Source organism: Oncorhynchus nerka, linkage group LG13, assembly GCF_034236695.1.
Source record: "Oncorhynchus nerka isolate Pitt River linkage group LG13, Oner_Uvic_2.0, whole genome shotgun sequence".
NCBI lineage: Eukaryota > Metazoa > Chordata > Actinopteri > Salmoniformes > Salmonidae > Oncorhynchus > Oncorhynchus nerka.
Genome location: NC_088408.1, coordinates 100963348 through 100982504, shown reverse-complemented (window position 1 = coordinate 100982504; position 19157 = coordinate 100963348). Strand labels below are relative to the sequence as shown.

General features: G+C 45.5%; 1 protein-coding gene across 1 annotated transcript; it reads left to right on the top strand.

Moving 5' to 3' along the window:
* Positions 1–434: 434 nt before the first annotated feature.
* LOC115140362 (Golgi phosphoprotein 3-like) lies at positions 435–18368 on the top strand. Its single transcript, XM_029678708.2, has 4 exons — positions 435–915; positions 6855–6986; positions 11760–11874; positions 17453–18368. The coding sequence occupies exons 1-4, from the start codon at positions 694–696 to the stop codon at positions 17875–17877; spliced, it is 894 nt and encodes a 297-aa protein (XP_029534568.2). The 5' UTR covers positions 435–693; the 3' UTR covers positions 17878–18368.
* The last annotated feature ends 789 nt before the right edge of the window (positions 18369–19157 follow it).

Here is a 19157-nt window from a genome sequence, read left to right as displayed (position 1 = left end):
GTGGAATGAGGTGGTGGGTTTTAACTGATTGTAGGGTTGAAACTGCAGAGAAGTACCTGGGTGTATGAGATTTTACTGTAGCAGAGTTAATAGGGTGGGGATTTTTATGAAATAGTGGTATATAGGTGTAGACCTAGTGGCCGGTGCAATTAATTATTTTAGGAACAGGAATAATGAAGAGAACTCAGGTATGCCCCCATATCTGTTGCGCCAGGCCAGGGCCATACCTGTAGGTTGACCTAGGAACATCATACCTGAAAGTGTTCAAAACTGTCGTCAGCCAAATGGGAATCTGTCCCCTGTTGTTGACATCTACTTTTCTCCTCCCCTGTCTTTACCTGTGGGACGGCCAACAAGCTCAACTCAAGTGCCACATCCACTGCTCTCGTCATCGCTCACCGCCATATTGGATAAACTACCAGTGGACGGTGGGGTGGGGGGGAGAGTGGAGGCTGAGGGAAACACTGCTTATATGTCGCTAAATTGGTTGTGGTATAGTTGTCATTTACCAGAGATTTAAAATAATAATAATAATAACCAAAAAAATTATAATAATTGGGAGTCCGTAGCTGTATGTATCGGAGGGGGGGAATTTAAAGTGGTTTTCAAAAATCACGGCAGAGTAGTGAGAGACCGAGTCGAGCTCGGTGTTTTTTTTTTCTTCCCCTTCGTTGCTTGTTGGAACTTGTAGACATGACTTCCCTGATACAGCGGAGCTCGGGCCTAGTGCAGAGACGGACCGAGGCCTCTCGTACGGCTGCCGCCGACAAGGACCGAGGGTCCGGGGATGACGACTTCGAGCCCCGCCGCCGCTGCAGCGGGGAAGAACAAGAGGAACAGGACAAAGGAGACTCCAAAGAAACTCGACTCACCTTGATGGAAGAAGTACTACTCTTGGGATTAAAGGACCGCGAGGTATAATTGTGTATTTATTTTGTAACTAAAACTATATTTAGCTGGTTAGGTAACGTTAATTCAAAGACGTCAAAATAACATGTACTAATAGGCGATAGCTAACGTTAACTCGATAGATTTTGTCACTATAATTATTGCTAGTTAACTGTGCAGTTAACTAGCTAGTATTAACGATTTACCTAATTTAGTTAGGTTTATATTGACTTGCTGGCTACATTGACAAGGGTTTTAGATAGGTAGTTTAGCGCCAAAAAGAGACTTTGATGATCAAGGTTTTGGAAGCATAAGGAACTTTCATAATATCAGCGATAATCCCCCCCCCCAAAATTAAATGAATAAAACCTAGATGTTAACTTGATACCTTTTTAAAGATACACACGGCGAGGCATTGCTTCATTTCACCACGCCCCCGTGTAAGGTATAGCTAATCGGATACTCTCATTGTAATTACCCTTATTTTTTGGCGGTATCCTAAGCAGACTATTGTTTCTATAAACGTTTTCAATAGTCCCAAGTGTCATTATAAACACACATGGGCTGTCACAACAAGAACTTATTTGCATGATAGTTAATTCTGCCACTCGGGAAGTTGTTACTCGACCTGCTGACATTGACAGTGAATATAGTAAAGCTGTCGCAGCAGATCTACGTCACGGTTTGTTTACCCCCCCTAGATTTTTTGTTTGTTTTGCCAGTAAACTGAAGTTAGTTAGCTGGCTGGCGAGAGAAGTTAATATCGATATATTTCGCCATTCTTAGATATGTCTCGTTATTACTTCCAGTCTTTTCGCTAACCTTGAACCTTCTAGGTATTTAGAAAAGTTTATTTGTTGTTGACTTGCCCTATGTCTGTCTGTCCTGGTCTGGTCTGGTCTTGTCTTGTCCTTTGGCTGGTAATGAGGTTCTTCTAACTGGGTTCTTGGGCAGTTAATGAGGTTCTTCTAACTGGGTTCTTGGGCAGTTAATGATGTTCTTCTAACTGGGTTCTTGGGCAGTTAATGAGGTTCTTCTAACCGGGTCCTTGGGCAGTTAATGAGGTTCTTCTAACTGGGTTCTTGGGCAGTTAATGAGGTTCTTCTAACCGGGTCCTTGGGCAGTTAATGAGGTTCTTCTAACCGGGTCCTTGGGCAGTTAATGAGGTTCTTCTTAGGGCTGGCTCTGACTACATGTGTGGGTATGGATATGCAGACCTGTGAGCCCCCACCAAAGTTGCCAAACTTGCTCTAATTTGAATGCTTGTTCTGGTCTCCTGTTGTCATTGTTTTAGTCAGGATATGTTTCTCATTATTTCCAAGTTTCCATGGCTTCTGAAGTCCGGATTTAAGAAATACTTTCAGTGGAGATTCTCCATTGAGCATATATTTTAGTTCTGGACGAGGCTTAATTTGTGTCCTGGAAATGCTTCAGGCTTGATGCTCTGGGTATGAGATTCACTGGAGCAAATGCATTTCCATCTGAATATAATAAATCACAGAGTGTGGCAGAAAGGAGTGACATCTCTCGCTGTAACTAGCTGAGGCGGCTCTGCTGTGAAAGAGAAGTGTCGTGATGCATATTTCAAAGTTACACCCCCCCCACAATTCTGCGCTGAACTCCGTCCTATACTAGGAAACATGTCTTATTCAGCAACTATCATATGCTTGTGTCTCTGACTGTAGCTGAGCCCACACACTGCAGTAGAGCACGGTAAAGATCTGAACCAGAGGCTCAATGCATTGACAGGTGACAGTCCATTAGTTCAACAGCTTTGGATGCAGGTCTCATCTCGCCAATGAAGTACTGGTGTGGTGCGACTCTTGTTTCCTTAACTAGGTGTGTTGAGCTGAAGACATCCCACTAGTCTAACAGGCAGCATGAGATGTACACATCCCACTAGTCTAACAGGCAGCATGAGATGGACACATCCCACTAGTCTAACAGGCAGCATGAGATGGACACATCCCACTAGTCTAACAGGCAGCATGAGATGGACACATCCCACTAGTCTAACAGGCAGCATGAGATGGACACATCCCACTAGTCTAACAGGCAACATGAGATGAACACATCCCACTAGTCTAACATGAGATGAACACATCCCACTAGTCTAACATGAGATGAACACAGTCCACTAGTCTAACATGAGATGGACACATCCCACTAGTCTAACATGAGCTGGACACATCCCACTAGTCTAACATGAGATGGACACATCCCACTAGTCTAACAGGCAGCATGAGATGGACACATCCCACTAGTCTAACAGGCAGCATGAGATGGACACATCCCACTAGTCTAACAGGCAGCATGAGATGGACACATCCCACTAGTCTAACAGGCAGCATGAGATGGACACATCCCACTAGTCTAACAGGCAGCATGAGATGGACACATCCCACTAGTCTAACATGAGATGGACACATCCCACTAGTCTAACATGAGATGGACACAGTCCACTAGTCTAACATGAGATGGACACAGTCCAGTTGTCAAACCTTTTCACTTTTCTGCCCCCCCCCTCCCTCCCCCCCTTCCGGCATTGGAGAACATCACAACAAAATGTATGGGCTCGTTGATCTGGACATATCTCACGTATTATAAATAGCTCTAAGGTCTGCAATGACAAGAGGAACTGATTATGTACTACCTCATTTCCAAATTGCACCTTGTGCATTCTACTATTACAACATACAGTGGGGAGAACAAGTATTTGATACACTGCTGATTTTGCAGGTTTTCCTACTTACAAAGCATGTAGAGGTCTGTCTTTTTTTTATTCAACTATGAGAAACGCAATCTAAAACAAAAATCCAGAATTTTTCAAAGTAATTCATTTACATTTTATTGCATGACATAAGTATGTCATGGGCTGATACATCATAAAAGCAAAACTTAATATTTGGTACAGAAACCTTTGTTTGCAATTACAGAGAGGGGGGGGGGACCTGTTTGACCCCTTGCGCTTTCTAAGCTTTAATGCTCTAATACCGTAGAACACTCATAGCCTAAATGGCTGCATTTTAAAGGGCCTCATTCAGCAGTATGCTGAGTGGTAGTTAGTGAAGTACAGCTCTTTGCTCTGATCAACTCCATAGCCCTCTCTCCTTACTCCATTCAGACGCCCCCCTCTGAATTCTCCAGTCCCCCGACACAGAGGGAGGGAATGGTAACCAGCTGTCTTTGCTGGGTATCGGTGGTGGTGTCGACCATCTTGTTTTTCCTTAATGACAGAGTAGTCTTAGATGATGTTGATGCTGCGTTTCCCTGAGTTCCGCCCCAAGCCGAGCCCAATGGGCTCCCTAGTTTGATGTTGAATTGAAACCATGTGGCTGTCGGGGAAGCAAGAAGTAAATCATGTGTAAATCTAAGAGTAGAATCATTCTCCTGTTTCAGGAAAATGGATGGATATGAGAACTAGTCAGCTAAGCGCTGAAGGACGTCTCAGACAAGCATCTTCTTATTTTTTGTTGTTTACCCCTTTTTCTCCCCAATTTCGTGGTATCCAATTCTTTTAGTAGCTACTATCTTGTCTCATCGCTACAACTCCCGTACGGGCTCAGGAGAGACGAAGGTTGAAAGTCATACGTCCTCCGATACACAACCCAACCAAGCCGCACGGCTTCTTAATACGGCGCGCATCCAACCCGGAAGCCAGCCGCACCAATGTGTCGGAGGAAACACCGTGCACCTGGCAACCTTGGTTAGCGCGCACTGCGCCCGGCCCGCCACAGGACTCGCTGGTGCACGATGAGACACAGATATCCCTACCGGCCAAGCCCTCCCTAACCCGGACGACGCTAGGCCAATTGTGCGTCGCCCCACGGACCTCCCGGTCGCGACAGAGCCTGGGCGCGAACCCAGGGTCTCTGCGCCACCCGGGAGGCCTAGGATAGCATCTCCTGCGTTAAGGATATGGCTATGAAGCCCATTGATCCAGATAATGGCATAGAGCTGAAGGACTTCTCAGACAGGATAGCTGAAATAGCTGGCTAAGAGGATGAACGTTTCCCTCAAGCAGAGAGCTGATGACGGTAAATTATAACTTGTTTGGCTCCTGTAATTCAGATGTTTCCATATAGTCATACCGTTCTTATCTGATCCTGAGATTTACGGTATTACCGGCTTACTACACAAGGGGGGGCACCTGTCCGCCGATTTAATAATGGATGATAAGTGAATGTAATACATTAAACACAGCAGTTGTATTGTGTGCTGTGCCGTTTACATACCCTACATTACTCATCTCATATGTATATACTGTACTCTATACCATCTACTGCATCTTGCCTACGCCGTTCGGCCATCACACATTCATATATTTATATGTACATATTCTTATTTGTTCCTTTACACTTGTGTGTATAAGGTAGTTGTTGTGAAATTGTTAGGTTAGATTACTTGTTAGATATTACTGCATGGTCGGAACTAGAAGCACAAGCATTTCGCTACACTCGCATTAACATCTGATAACCATGTATATGTGACAAATAAAATTAGATTTGATTTCTAGATGCTGAGAAGGCTTTTGACAGGCTTGAATGGCAGTACATGGAGAAATTTGGTTTGGGGAAGAATGTTATCAATATGGTTTGTGTGTTTATATGCTAACCCTGTTGCTATGGTGTCTAGTGACGCCATACTCTCAGAGGTCAAAGGGGATGTAGACGAGGTGGCGGCCGATCCCCAACGTTATTCGTTCTGTCGCTAGAGCCTTTATCCCAACATCTGAGACAGGATGGAATTTCTTCTCCTATACTGATTAAATCATCCAATCATATCACTATATTTTTTATTTTACCTTTATTTAACCAGGCAAGTCAGTTAAGAACACATTCTTATTTTCAATGACGGCCTAGGAACAGCGGGTTAACTGCCTGTTCAGGGGCAGAACGACAGATTTGTACCTTGTCAGCTCGGGGGTTTGAACTCGCAACCTTCTGGTTACTAGTCCAACGCTCTAACCACTAGGCTACCCTGCCGCCTCTACGCTCTAACCACTAGGCTACCTGCCGCCTCTACACTCTAACCACTAGGCTACCCTGCCGCCTCTACGCTCTAACCACTAGGCTACCTGCCGCCTCTACACTCTAACCACTAGGCTACCTGCCGCCTCTACGCTCTAACCACTAGGCTACCTGCCGCCTCTACGCTCTAACCACTAGGCTACTTGCCGCCTCGACACTCTAACCACTAGGCTACCTGCCGCCTCTACACTCTAACCACTAGGCTACCTGCCGTCTCTACACTCTAACCACTAGGCTACCTGCCGCCTCTACACTCTAACCACTAGGCTACCTGCCGCCTCTACACTCTAACCACTAGGCTACCTGCCGCCTCTACACTCTAACCACTAGGCTACCTGCCGCCTCTACGCTCTAACCACTAGGCTACCTGCCGCCTTTACACTCTAACCACTAGGCTACCTGCCACCTCTACACTCTAACCACTAGACTACCTGCCGCCTCTACACTCTAACCACTAGGCTACCTGCCGCCTCTACACTCTAACCACTAGGCTACCTGCCGCCTCTACACTCTAACCACTAGGCTACCTGCCGCCTCTACACTCTAACCACTAGGCTGAATCCCCGAGCTGACAAGGTACAAATCTGTTGTTCTGCCCCCAAACAGGCAGTTAACCCCACTGTTCCCAGGCCGTCATTGAAAATAAGAATTTGTTCTTAACTGACTTGCCTAGTTAAATAAAGGTTAAATAAAAAATAGTTTCCGGGGCATGATCCCAGTAAGCTATTGGGGAATGATTGATAAACGTATACATCAATACCTTTTCTTTGGCAAACATCCAAAGAACGGGTTTGAGGTGTTACAATGACAGAAGTGTAATGGTGTCCTCCTCTCTCAGGGCTACACGTCGTTCTGGAACGACTGCATCTCGTCGGGGCTGCGTGGCTGCATGCTCACACACACACACACACTCACCCCCTGTCCTCCTCCTCTCAGGGCTACACGTCGTTCTGGAACGACTGCATCTCGTCGGGGCTGCGTGGCTGCATGCTCATAGAGCTGGCCATCAGAGGACGACTACAGCTGGAGACCTGCGGCATGAGGAGGAAAAGCCTGCTCGCCAGGAAGGTAGGGGATCCTGACCAATCGGCTGCTCTTAACTAGTAACAGGAAGGTAGGGGATCCAACCGGCTGCTCTATGTTCACTAACCTGTGTCTGTGTGTGTGTGTGTGTGTTGCCAGCGAGGTGTTGCACATCCTTATCTATAGTCTGAGTACATGACATTTACAACACTCCTGTGTTGCACAAACAAAATAATGCCACCTTATGCTGGAGGAGATGGGGAGATAAAGGACATTATGCTGGATGAGATGGGGAGATAAAGGACATTATGCTGGATGAGATGGGGAGATAAAGGACATTATGCTGGATGAGATGAGGAGATAAAGGACATTATGCTGGATGAGATGAGGAGATAAAGGACATTATGCTGGATGAGATGAGGAGATAAAGGACATTATGCTGGATGAGATGGGGAGATAAAGGACATTATGCTGGATGAGATGAGGAGATAAAGGACATTATGCTGGATGAGATGAGGAGATAAAGGACATTATGCTGGATGAGATAAAGGACATTATGCTGGATGAGATGAGGAGATAAAGGACATTATGCTGGATGAGATAAAGGACATTATGCTGGATGAGATGGGGAGATAAAGGACATTATGCTGGATGAGATGAGGAGATAAAGGACATTATGCTGGATGAGATGGGGAGATAAAGGACATTATGCTGGATGAGATGAGGAGATAAAGGACATTATGCTGGATGAGATGAGGAGATAAAGGACATTATGCTGGATGAGATGAGGAGATAAAGGACATTATGCTGGAGGAGATAAAGGACATTATGCTGGATGAGATGAGGAGATAAAGGACATTATGCTGGATGAGATGAGGAGATAAAGGACATTATGCTGGATGAGATGGGGAGATAAAGGACATTATGCTGGATGAGATGGGGAGATAAAGGACATTATGCTGGATGAGATGGGGAGATAAAGGACATTATGCTGGATGAGATGAGGAGATAAAGGACATTATGCTGGAGGAGATAAAGGACATTATGCTGGATGAGATGGGGAGATAAAGTACATTATGCTGGATGAGATGAGGAGATAAAGGACATTATGCTGGATGAGATAAAGGACATTATGCTGGATGAGATGGGGAGATAAAGGACATTATGCTGGATGAGATGAGGAGATAAAGGACATTATGCTGGATGAGATGGGGAGATAAAGGACATTATGCTGGATGAGATGAGGAGATAAAGGACATTATGCTGGATGAGATGAGGAGATAAAGGACATTATGCTGGATGAGATGAGGAGATAAAGGACATTATGCTGGAGGAGATAAAGGACATTATGCTGGATGAGATGAGGAGATAAAGGACATTATGCTGGATGAGATGAGGAGATAAAGGACATTATGCTGGATGAGATGGGGAGATAAAGGACATTATGCTGGATGAGATGGGGAGATAAAGGACATTATGCTGGATGAGATGGGGAGATAAAGGACATTATGCTGGATGAGATGAGGAGATAAAGGACATTATGCTGGATGAGATGAGGAGATAAAGGACATTATGCTGGATGAGATGGGGAGATAAAGTACATTATGCTGGATGAGATGAGGAGATAAAGGACATTATGCTGGATGAGATAAAGGACATTATGCTGGATGAGATGAGGAGATAAAGGACATTATGCTGGATGAGATAAAGGACATTATGCTGGATGAGATGAGGAGATAAAGGACATTATGCTGGATGAGATGGGGAGATAAAGGACATTATGCTGGATGAGATGAGGAGATAAAGGACATTATGCTGGATGAGATGAGGAGATAAAGGACATTATGCTGGATGAGATGAGGAGATAAAGGACATTATGCTGGATGAGATGAGGAGATAAAGGACATTATGCTGGATGAGATGAGGAGATAAAGGACATTATGCTGGATGAGATGAGGAGATAAAGGACATTATGCTGGATGAGATGGGGAGATAAAGGACATTATGCTGGATGAGATGAGGAGATAAAGGACATTATGCTGGATGAGATGAGGAGATAAAGGACATTATGCTGGATGAGATGAGGAGATAAAGGACATTATGCTGGATGAGATGGGGAGATAAAGGACATTATGCTGGATGAGATGAGGAGATAAAGGACATTATGCTGGATGAGATGGGGAGATAAAGGACATTATGCTGGATGAGATGGGGAGATAAAGGACATTATGCTGGATGAGATGAGGAGATAAAGGACATTATGCTGGATGAGATGAGGAGATAAAGGACATTATGCTGGAGGAGATAAAGGACATTATGCTGGATGAGATGAGGAGATAAAGGACATTATGCTGGAGGAGATAAAGGACATTATGCTGGATGAGATGGGGAGATAAAGGACATTATGCTGGATGAGATAAAGGACATTATGCTGGATGAGATGGGGAGATAAAGGACATTATGCTGGATGAGATGAGGAGATAAAGGACATTATGCTGGATGAGATGGGGAGATAAAGGACATTATGCTGGAGGAGATAAAGGACATTATGCTGGATGAGATGAGGAGATAAAGGACATTATGCTGGATGAGATGGGGAGATAAAGGACATTATGCTGGAGGAGATGAGGAGATAAAGCCACCTTATGCTGGATGAGATGAGGAGATAAAGCCACCTTATGCTGGATGGCTCCTCTTTAATGTGTGTTGTGTTGGGCTGGGAGGTGGAGAGCAGAGCAGAATACACATTTCCAGTGGAACATTCTAGATCTGCAGGTGGTCTGGAAGCCATCACATGGCAGTCTCTGTTTGAATGTTAAAGGACGAGACCGAGGCATTGATGCGAGTAACCAGTCTTGTTCAGTACGTTACAATACACATCCGGGTATCTCAAGCACATCGATTTAAAAACACTGGAGTTGCAGTAATTAACATTTACCAACAGATGGCGTCACTGTGCCATCTTACACCTGTAACATTATCGTTGTGTTCTGATTCTGACTGTTTGTTTGTAGCCTATACCCTAGTTGGATTCTGACTGTATGTAGCCTATACCCTAGTTGGATTCTGACTGTATGTAGCCTATACCCTAGTTGGATTCTGATTCTGACTGTATGTAGCCTATACCCTAGTTGGATTCTGACTGTATGTAGCCTATACCCTAGTGGGATTCTGACTATGTAGCCTATACCCTAGTTGGATTCTGACTATGTAGCCTATACCCTAGTTGGATTCTGACTATATGTAGCCTATACCCTAGTTGGATTCTGACTATGTAGCCTATACCCTAGTTGGATTCTGACTATATGTAGCCTATACCCTAGTTGGATTCTGACTATGTAGCCTATACCCTAGTTGGATTCTGACTATATGTAGCCTATACCCTAGTTGGATTCTGACTATGTAGCCTATACCCTAGTGGGATTCTGACTATGTAGCCTATACCCTAGTTGGATTCTGACTATGTAGCCTATACCCTAGTTGGATTCTGACTATGTAGCCTATACCCTAGTTGGATTCTGACTATGTAGCCTATACCCTAGTTGGATTCTGACTATGTAGCCTATACCCTAGTTGGATTCTGATTCTGACTATGTAGCCTATACCCTAGTGGGATTCTGATTCTGACTGTATGTAGCCTATACCCTAGTTGGATTCTGATTCTATGTAGCCTATACCCTAGTGGGATTCTGATTCTGACTGTGTGTAGCCTATACCCTAGTTGTATTCTGATTCTGACTGTATGTAGCCTGTACCCTAGTTGGATTCTGATTCTGACTGTATGTAGCCTGTACCCTAGTGGGATTCTGATTCTGACTGTGTGTAGCCTATACCCTAGTTGGATTCTGATTCTGACTGTATGTAGCCTATACCCTAGTTGGATTCTGATTCCGACTGTGTGTAGCCTATACCCTAGTTGGATTCTGACTGTATGTAGCCTATACCCTAGTTGGATTCTGATTCTGACTGTATGTAGCCTATACCCTAGTTGGATTCTGATTCTGACTATATGTAGCCTATACCCTAGTTGGATTCTGACAGTATGTAGCCTATACCCTAGTTGGATTCTGACTGTATATAGCCTATACCCTAGTTGGATTCTGACTGTATATAGCCTATACCCTAGTTGGATTCTGATTCTGACTGTATGTAGCCTATACCCTAGTTGGATTCTGACTATATGTAGCCTATACCCTAGTTGGATTCTGACTGTGTGTAGCCTATACCCTAGTGGGATTCTGACTGCATGTAGCCTATACCCTAGTTGGATTCTGACTGTATGTAGCCTATACCCTAGTTGGATTCTGACTGTATGTAGCCTATACCCTAGTTGGATTCTGACTGTACGTAGCCTATACCCTAGTTGGATTCTGACTGTATGTAGCCTATACCCTAGTTGGATTCTGATTCTGACTGTATGTAGCCTATACCCTAGTTGGATTCTGACTGTATGTAGCCTATACCCTAGTTGGATTCTGACTGTGTGTAGCCTATACCCTAGTGGGATTCTGACTGTATGTAGCCTATACCCTAGTGGGATTCTGATTCTGACTGTGTGTAGCCTATACCCTAGTTGGATTCTGATTCTGACTGTATGTAGCCTATACCCTAGTTGGATTCTGACTGTATGTAGCCTATACCCTAGTTGGATTCTGACTGTATGTAGCCTATACCCTAGTTGGATTCTGACTGTATGTAGCCTATACCCTAGTTGGATTCTGACTGTATATAGCCTATACCCTAGTTGGATTCTGACTGTATGTAGCCTATACCCTAGTTGGATTCTGATTCTGACTGTGTGGTTCTATTGTCTCCTAGGTGATCTGTAAGTCAGATGCTCCGACAGGGGACGTGCTATTGGACGAGGCTCTGAAACACGTGAAGGAGACCCAGCCCCCAGAGACGGTGCAGAGCTGGATTGAGCTGCTCAGCGGTGAGTGTGTTAGAACCACACTTTAACATAGAGGTTCACTACTAACAGAGTGGTCTCAGCCACCAGACAGAGGTTTACTACTAACAGAGTGGTCTCAGCCACCAGACAGAGGTTCACTACTAACAGAGTGGTCTCAGCCACTAGAGGTTCACTACTAACAGAGTGGTCTCAGCCACCAGACAGAGGTTTACTACTAACAGAGTGGTCTCAGCCACCAGACAGGTTCACTACTAACAGAGTGGTCTCAGCCACCAGACAGAGGTTTACTACTAACAGAGTGGTCTCAGCCACCAGACAGAGGTTCACTACTAACAGAGTGGTCTCAGCCACCAAACAGGTTCACTACTAACAGAGTGGTCTCAGCCACCAGAGGTTTACTACTAACAGAGTGGTCTCAGCCACCAGAGGTTCACTACTAACAGAGTGGTCTCAGCCACCAGACAGAAGTTCACTACTAACAGAGTGGTCTCAGCCACCAGACAGAGGTTCACGACTAACAGAGTGGTCTCAGCCACCAAACAGAGGTTCACTACTAACAGATTGGTCTCAGCCACCAAACAGGTTCACTACTAACAGAGTGGTCTCAGCCACCAGACAGAGGTTCACTACTAACAGAGTGGTCTCAGCCACCAAACAGAGGTTCACTACTAACAGAGTGGTCTCAGCCACCAGAGGTTCACTACTAACAGAGTGGTCTCAGCCACCAGAGGTTCACTACTAACAGAGTGGTCTCAGCCACCAGAGGTTCACTACTAACAGAGTGGTCTCAGCCACCAAACAGAGGTCCCTACTAACAGAGTGGTCTCAGCCACCAGACAGGTTCACTACTAACAGAGTGGTCTCAGCCACCAGACAGGTTCACTACTAACAGAGTGGTCTCAGCCACCAGACAGAGGTTCACTACTAACAGAGTGGTCTCAGCCACCAGAAGTTCACTACTAACAGAGTGGTCTCAGCCACCAGACAGAGGTTCACCACTAACAGAGTGGTCTCAGCCACCAGAGGTTCACTACTAACAGAGTGGTCTCAGCCACCAGAGGTTCACTACTAACAGAGTGGTCTCAGCCACCAGACAGAGGTTCACTACTAACAGAGTGGTCTCAGTCACCAGAGGTTCACTACTAACAGAGTGGTCTCAGCCACCAGAGGTTCACTACTAACAGAGTGGTCTCAGCCACCAGACAGAGGTTTACTACTAACAGAGTGGTCTCAGCCACCAGACAGAGGTTTACTACTAACAGAGTGGTCTCAGCCACCAGACAGAGGTTCACTACTAACAGAGTGGTCTCAGCCACCAGACAGAGGTCCCTACTAACAGAGTGGTCTCAGCCACCAGAGGTTTACTACTAACAGAGTGGTCTCAGCCACCAGAGGTTTACTACTAACAGAGTGGTCTCAGCCACCAGACAGAGGTTCACTACTAACAGAGTGGTCTCAGCCACCAGACAGAGGTCCCTACTAACAGAGTGGTCTCAGCCACCAGAGGTTTACTACTAACAGATTGGTCTCAGCCACCAGAGGTTCATTACTAACAGAGTGGTCTCAGCCACCAGACAGAGGTTCACTACTAACAGAGTGGTCTCAGCCACCAAACAGGTTCACTACTAACAGAGTGGTCTCAGCCACCAGAGGTTCACTACTAACAGAGTGGTCTCAGCCACCAGAGGTTCACTACTAACAGAGTGGTCTCAGCCACCAAACAGAGGTCCCTACTAACAGAGTGGTCTCAGCCACCAGACAGAGGTTTACTACTAACAGATTGGTCTCAGCCACCAGACAGAGGTTCACTACTAACAGAGTGGTCTCAGCCACCAGACAGAGGTATCACTACTAACAGAGTGGTCTCAGCCACCAGAGGTTCACTACTAACAGAGTGGTCTCAGCCACCAGAGGTTCACTACTAACAGAGTGGTCTCAGCCACCAGAGGTTCACTACTAACAGAGTGGTCTCAGCCACCAGAGGTTCACTACTAACAGAGTGGTCTCAGCCACCAGACAGAGGTTCACTACTAACAGAGTGGTCTCAGCCACCAGACAGAGGTTCACTACTAACAGAGTGGTCTCAGCCACCAGAGGTTCACTACTAACAGAGTGGTCTCAGCCACCAGAGGTTCACTACTAACAGAGTGGTCTCAGCCACCAGACAGAGGTATCACTACTAACAGAGTGGTCTCAGCCACCAGACAGAGGTTCACTACTAACAGAGTGGTCTCAGCCACCAGACAGAGGTATCACTACTAACAGAGTGGTCTCAGCCACCAGACAGAGGTATCACTACTAACAGAGTACCAGAATGCCTTGCGACAGGAAGTTAACTGCCGCGTTCTTTAAAAAAAATGTTTTTTTAATGTACAAGTGACAAGTAATTTATCCTGGCTTTCACTATCAACTTTTATTTGATTCTTTTATAGAATCTAAAGTGGAGAAATGTAGTGTGAGCAGGTATTATTACTAAAAGAAGCTTTCATCTCACAACCGACGTGCCGAGTCGTTACTTTGAAGATAGTCATTTTATACTCTTATCATGCCACCGATCACACTCCCAAGTACGCTCACTGTGAAGATGACAGAGCATCTTCTACATCGTATTGATTTAAGTCATTAACTCAGACGGACAGGCTTTGTTGCCTTGAGACCTCAGGAGGAAGTGGTACTCTATTGGCTGGCATCTCTGAGGGTCCAAAGGTCATATGGAAGCTTCTGGAGAAAGTTGGGGGAGTCTCAGCAAGGCCAACTACCATAAAAAGCGGTTCAAAGTGTCTCGGTTGTTGGAAAAACACAGGAGGAAAATCAGCTCAGCCAACAAGGGATTTGACATCTGAAACGTCATGTTTTTATTGTTTTTTAATGTTACCAGGCCAGCTCTACTATTTGACAAAAATATAGCGCAATGATGTAGTCACTCAACCCTGTGGCAGAGTCCAGACCCACACGAGAGTCCTGGATTATCACAACTCTGGATTGGTAAAGGCCTAGTTGTAATAGTAGGCTATATTCTTTCATGTTTAGATTTAAACTTAATGTTTATGGCTACCTTTTTGTTGTTGTTGTAAAAGCTGCGCAATCAAACAACATCTGATGTTTTGGCTGTATTTCTGTTGTTTCTAATTCCTCTGAAGACTCGTAGTCATAGCAAACATTCAAAGCCCACATCGTGTGGCCTTGCTACTGTTGTAACCATCAACTTGATTTGAAGTGTTTGTAAAATGGCAAGACTTATTACAATAAAAATAAGACAACGAATGAGATACAACAAACTAAAAAGGCAATACAATGGAATCTCTCTCTCTCTCTCTCTCTCTCTCTCTGTCTCTCTGTCTCTGTCTCTCTCTCTGTCTCTCTCTCTGTCTCTGTCTCTCTCTGTCTCTCTCTCTCTCTCTCTCTCTCTCTCTCTCTCTCTCTCTCTCTCTGTCTCTCTCTCTCTCTCTCTCTCTGTCTCTCTCTGTCTCTGTCTTAACACCACTCCTCTGTAGGTCTTAACACAACTCTTCTGTAGGCCTTAACACCACTCTTCTGTAGGCCTTAACACCACTCTTCTGTAGGCCTTAACACCACTCTTCTGTAGGTCTTAACACCACTCTTCTGTAGGTCTTAACACCCCTCTTCTGTAGGTCTTAACACCCCTCTTCTGTAGGTCTTAACACCCCTCTTCTGTAGGTCTTAACACCACTCTTCTGTAGGTCTTAACACCACTCTTCTGTAGGTCTTAACACCACTCTTCTGTAGGTCTTAACACCACTCTTCTGTAGGTCTTAACACCACTCTTCTGTAGGTCTTAACACCACTCTTCTGTAGGTCTTAACACCACTCTTCTGTAGGTCTTAAGACCTACAGACCTATAGAAGTGGTGTTAACACCACTCTTCTGTAGGTCTTAACACCACTCTTCTGTAGGTCTTAACACCACTCTTCTGTAGGTCTTAACACCACTCTTCTGTAGGTCTTAACACCACTCTTCTGTAGGTCTTAACACCACTCTTCTGTAGGTCTTAACACCACTCTTCTGTAGGTCTTAACACCACTCTTCTGTAGGTCTTAACACCACTTCTATAGGTCTGTAGGTCTTAACACCACTCCTCTGTAGGTCTTAACACCACTCCTCTGTAGGTCTTAACACCACTCCTCTGTAGGTCTTAACACCACTCTTCTGTAGGTCTTAACACCACTCTTCTGTAGGTCTTAACACCACTCTTCTGTAGGTCTTAACACCACTCTTCTGTAGGTCTTAACACCACTCTTCTGTAGGTCTTAACACCACTCTTCTGTAGGTCTTAACACCACTCTTCTGTAGGTCTTAACACCACTCTTCTGTAGGTCTTAACACCACTCTTCTGTAGGTCTTAACACCACTCCTCTGTAGGTCTTAACACCACTCTTCTGTAGATCTTAACACCACTCTTCTCCCCCCCCTGTAGGTCTTAACACCACTCCACTGTAGGTCTTAACACCACTCTTCCCCCCTGTAGGTCTTAACACCACTCCCCGTAGGTCTTAACACCACTCCCCCCTCCCCTGTAGGTCTTAACACCACTCTTCTCCCCCTGTAGGTCTTAACACCACTCCCCGTAGGTCTTAACACCACTCTCCCCCCTGTAGGTCTTAACACCACTCTTCTGTAGGTCGTAACACCCCTCTTCTGTAGGTCTTAACACCCCTCTTCTGTAGGTCTTAACACCCCTCTTCTGTAGGTCTTAACACCCCTCTTCTGTAGGTCTTAACACCCCTCTTCTGTAGGTCTTAACACCACTCTTCTGTAGGTCGTAACACCACTCTTCTGTAGGTCTTAACACCACTCTTCTGTAGGTCTTAACACCACTCTTCTGTAGGTCTTAACACCACTCTTCTGTAGGTCTTAACACCACTCTTCTGTAGGTCTTAACACCACTCTTCTGTAGGTCTTAACACCACTCTTCTGTAGGTCTTAACACCACTCCTCTGTAGGTCTTAACACCACTCTTCTGTAGATCTTAACACCACTCTTCCCCCCCCCCCTGTAGGTCTTAACACCACTCCCCTGTAGGTCTTAACACCACTCTTCTCCCCCCTGTAGGTCTTAACACCACTCCCCTGTAGGTCTTAACACCACTCTTCTCCCCCTGTAGGTCTTAACACCACTCCCCGTAGGTCTTAACACCACTCCCCCTCCCCCTGTAGGTCTTAACACCACTCTTCTCCCCCTGTAGGTCTTAACACCACTCCCTGTAGGTCTTAACACCACTCTTCTCCCCCCTGTAGGTCTTAACACCACTCCCCGTAGGTCTTAACACCACTCTTCCCACCCCCTGTAGGTCTTAACACCACTCTTCTGTATGTCTTAACACCCCTCTTCTGTAGGTCTTAACACCACTCTTCTGTAGGTCTTAACACCACTCTTCTGTAGGTCTTAACACCACTCCCCCATAGGTTTACAAAATCATCCATAGGGGATGGCTTTTGTCTTTTTGAAAGTTACAGATCTTGAAAACTTGATTGCTGACAGTCCCAACATGTTTTGTTTATGTCAACAATGGTCTAATGAAACAAATACCTTTCCCCATTCCACCATAGGTCTTAACTCCTCTGTTCTCTCCTCCCTGTAGGTGAGACCTGGAACCCTCTGAAGCTTCACTATCAGCTGAGGAACGTGAGGGAGCGCCTGGCCAAGAACCTGGTGGAAAAGGGCGTGCTGACCACGGAGAAACAGAACTTCCTCCTCTTCGACATGACCACTCATCCGCTCACCAACAACAACATCAAACAACGCCTCATCAAGAGGGTTCAGGAGGCCGTGTTGGAGAAATGGGTCAACGACCCGCACCGCATGGACAAGCGGCTGCTCGCCCTCATCTTCCTTGCCCACTCGTCTGATGTCCTGGAGAATGCCTTTTCCCCTCTGCTGGACGACCAGTATGACCTGGCCATGAAGAGAGTACGGCAGCTCCTGGACCTGGAGCCAGAGGGGGAGAGCACGAAGACCAACTCCAATGAGTTGTTGTGGGCCGTGGTGGCCGCCTTTATCAAGTGACCTACCACCTTCAGACAACAGAGGGTTGGGTTGGTTAATGACGATGGTGGTGGGTATGGTGTGAAGGGAGAGGGAGACGACAGAACGGTTTGCGTGGGACAGAGAGGAGTCCTGACTTGAGTTCACCTCTGCCTAGGCTTTTCTGAACAGAATAGACCGCTCCAGACCTGTCCGACGATTTTCCTGTTTTCTTTCCTTGTAGATAACTCACTCACTCCTTCCTCTATCATGGTATTTTGTGTCTCTGCGAGATGCAATTTAATCGCTGACTTCTACAAAAAAAAAACTCCAGTCTGATGGAGAAACGTTTTGGATATTGGACTGACTGAAATATGAAGATTCAAACCTCTTCCTCAGAAATGTCTTTCTTCAAAGTATGTTATGTATTTATGTATTCTCTCCAGGTACCTAGCTCTAACTCACTTTAACATGTATTAATCCACTGTTGTTCAGTGATACAGATTCCATGTACATGAAACATAGTAACACTATATGAATACTAGAGAATTATTATTTTTTTTGGGGGGGGGGGGGGGGGTTGATTTCCTCTCCAACGTGATGATGACATCATGACGACATGGTCTGAAGTTTCCTGTTTCTGATTTTACACTTATGTTTTATGAACAAATGTTTCTCTCATTAAGATGTTTGGGTTCCAGGTAAATGTGTTCTACCTTACTACATATATATATATATATATATATATATAGTTAACTTAGTGTCGTAGTGTACTATATAGGGAATAGTCTCTGTTAATTTTCAGATGAACTAAACCCTTCAGGCCAGTTTTTCGTCTCTAAAGAGTTCTGCTGAGGTAAAGACATCTGCATTCATAGGTTCGGTTTGCTCCGACACCCAAGAGTTCAGTCTTGTCTGTTTCGACTCGGAAGCATAAGGTAAGCTTGTGTCTATCTGGGAATCATCTTTGGACCAGGGCCCACTAGTGCACTATAGAGGGAACAGGGCCCACTAGTGCACTATAGAGGGAACAGGGCCCCCCTAGTGCACTATAGAGGGAACAGGGCCCCCCTAGTGCACTATAGAGGGAACAGGGCCCCCTAGTGCACTATAGAGGGAACAGGGCCCCCCCAGTGCAGAGGGAACAGGGTCCCCCTAGTGCACTATAGAGGGAACAGGGTCCCCCTAGTGCACTATAGAGGGAACAGGGTCCCCCTAGTGCACTATAGAAGGAACAGGGCCCCCCTAGTGCACTATAGAGGGAACAGGGCCCCCCTAGTGCACTATAGAGGGAACAGGGCCCCCCTAGTGCACTATAGAGT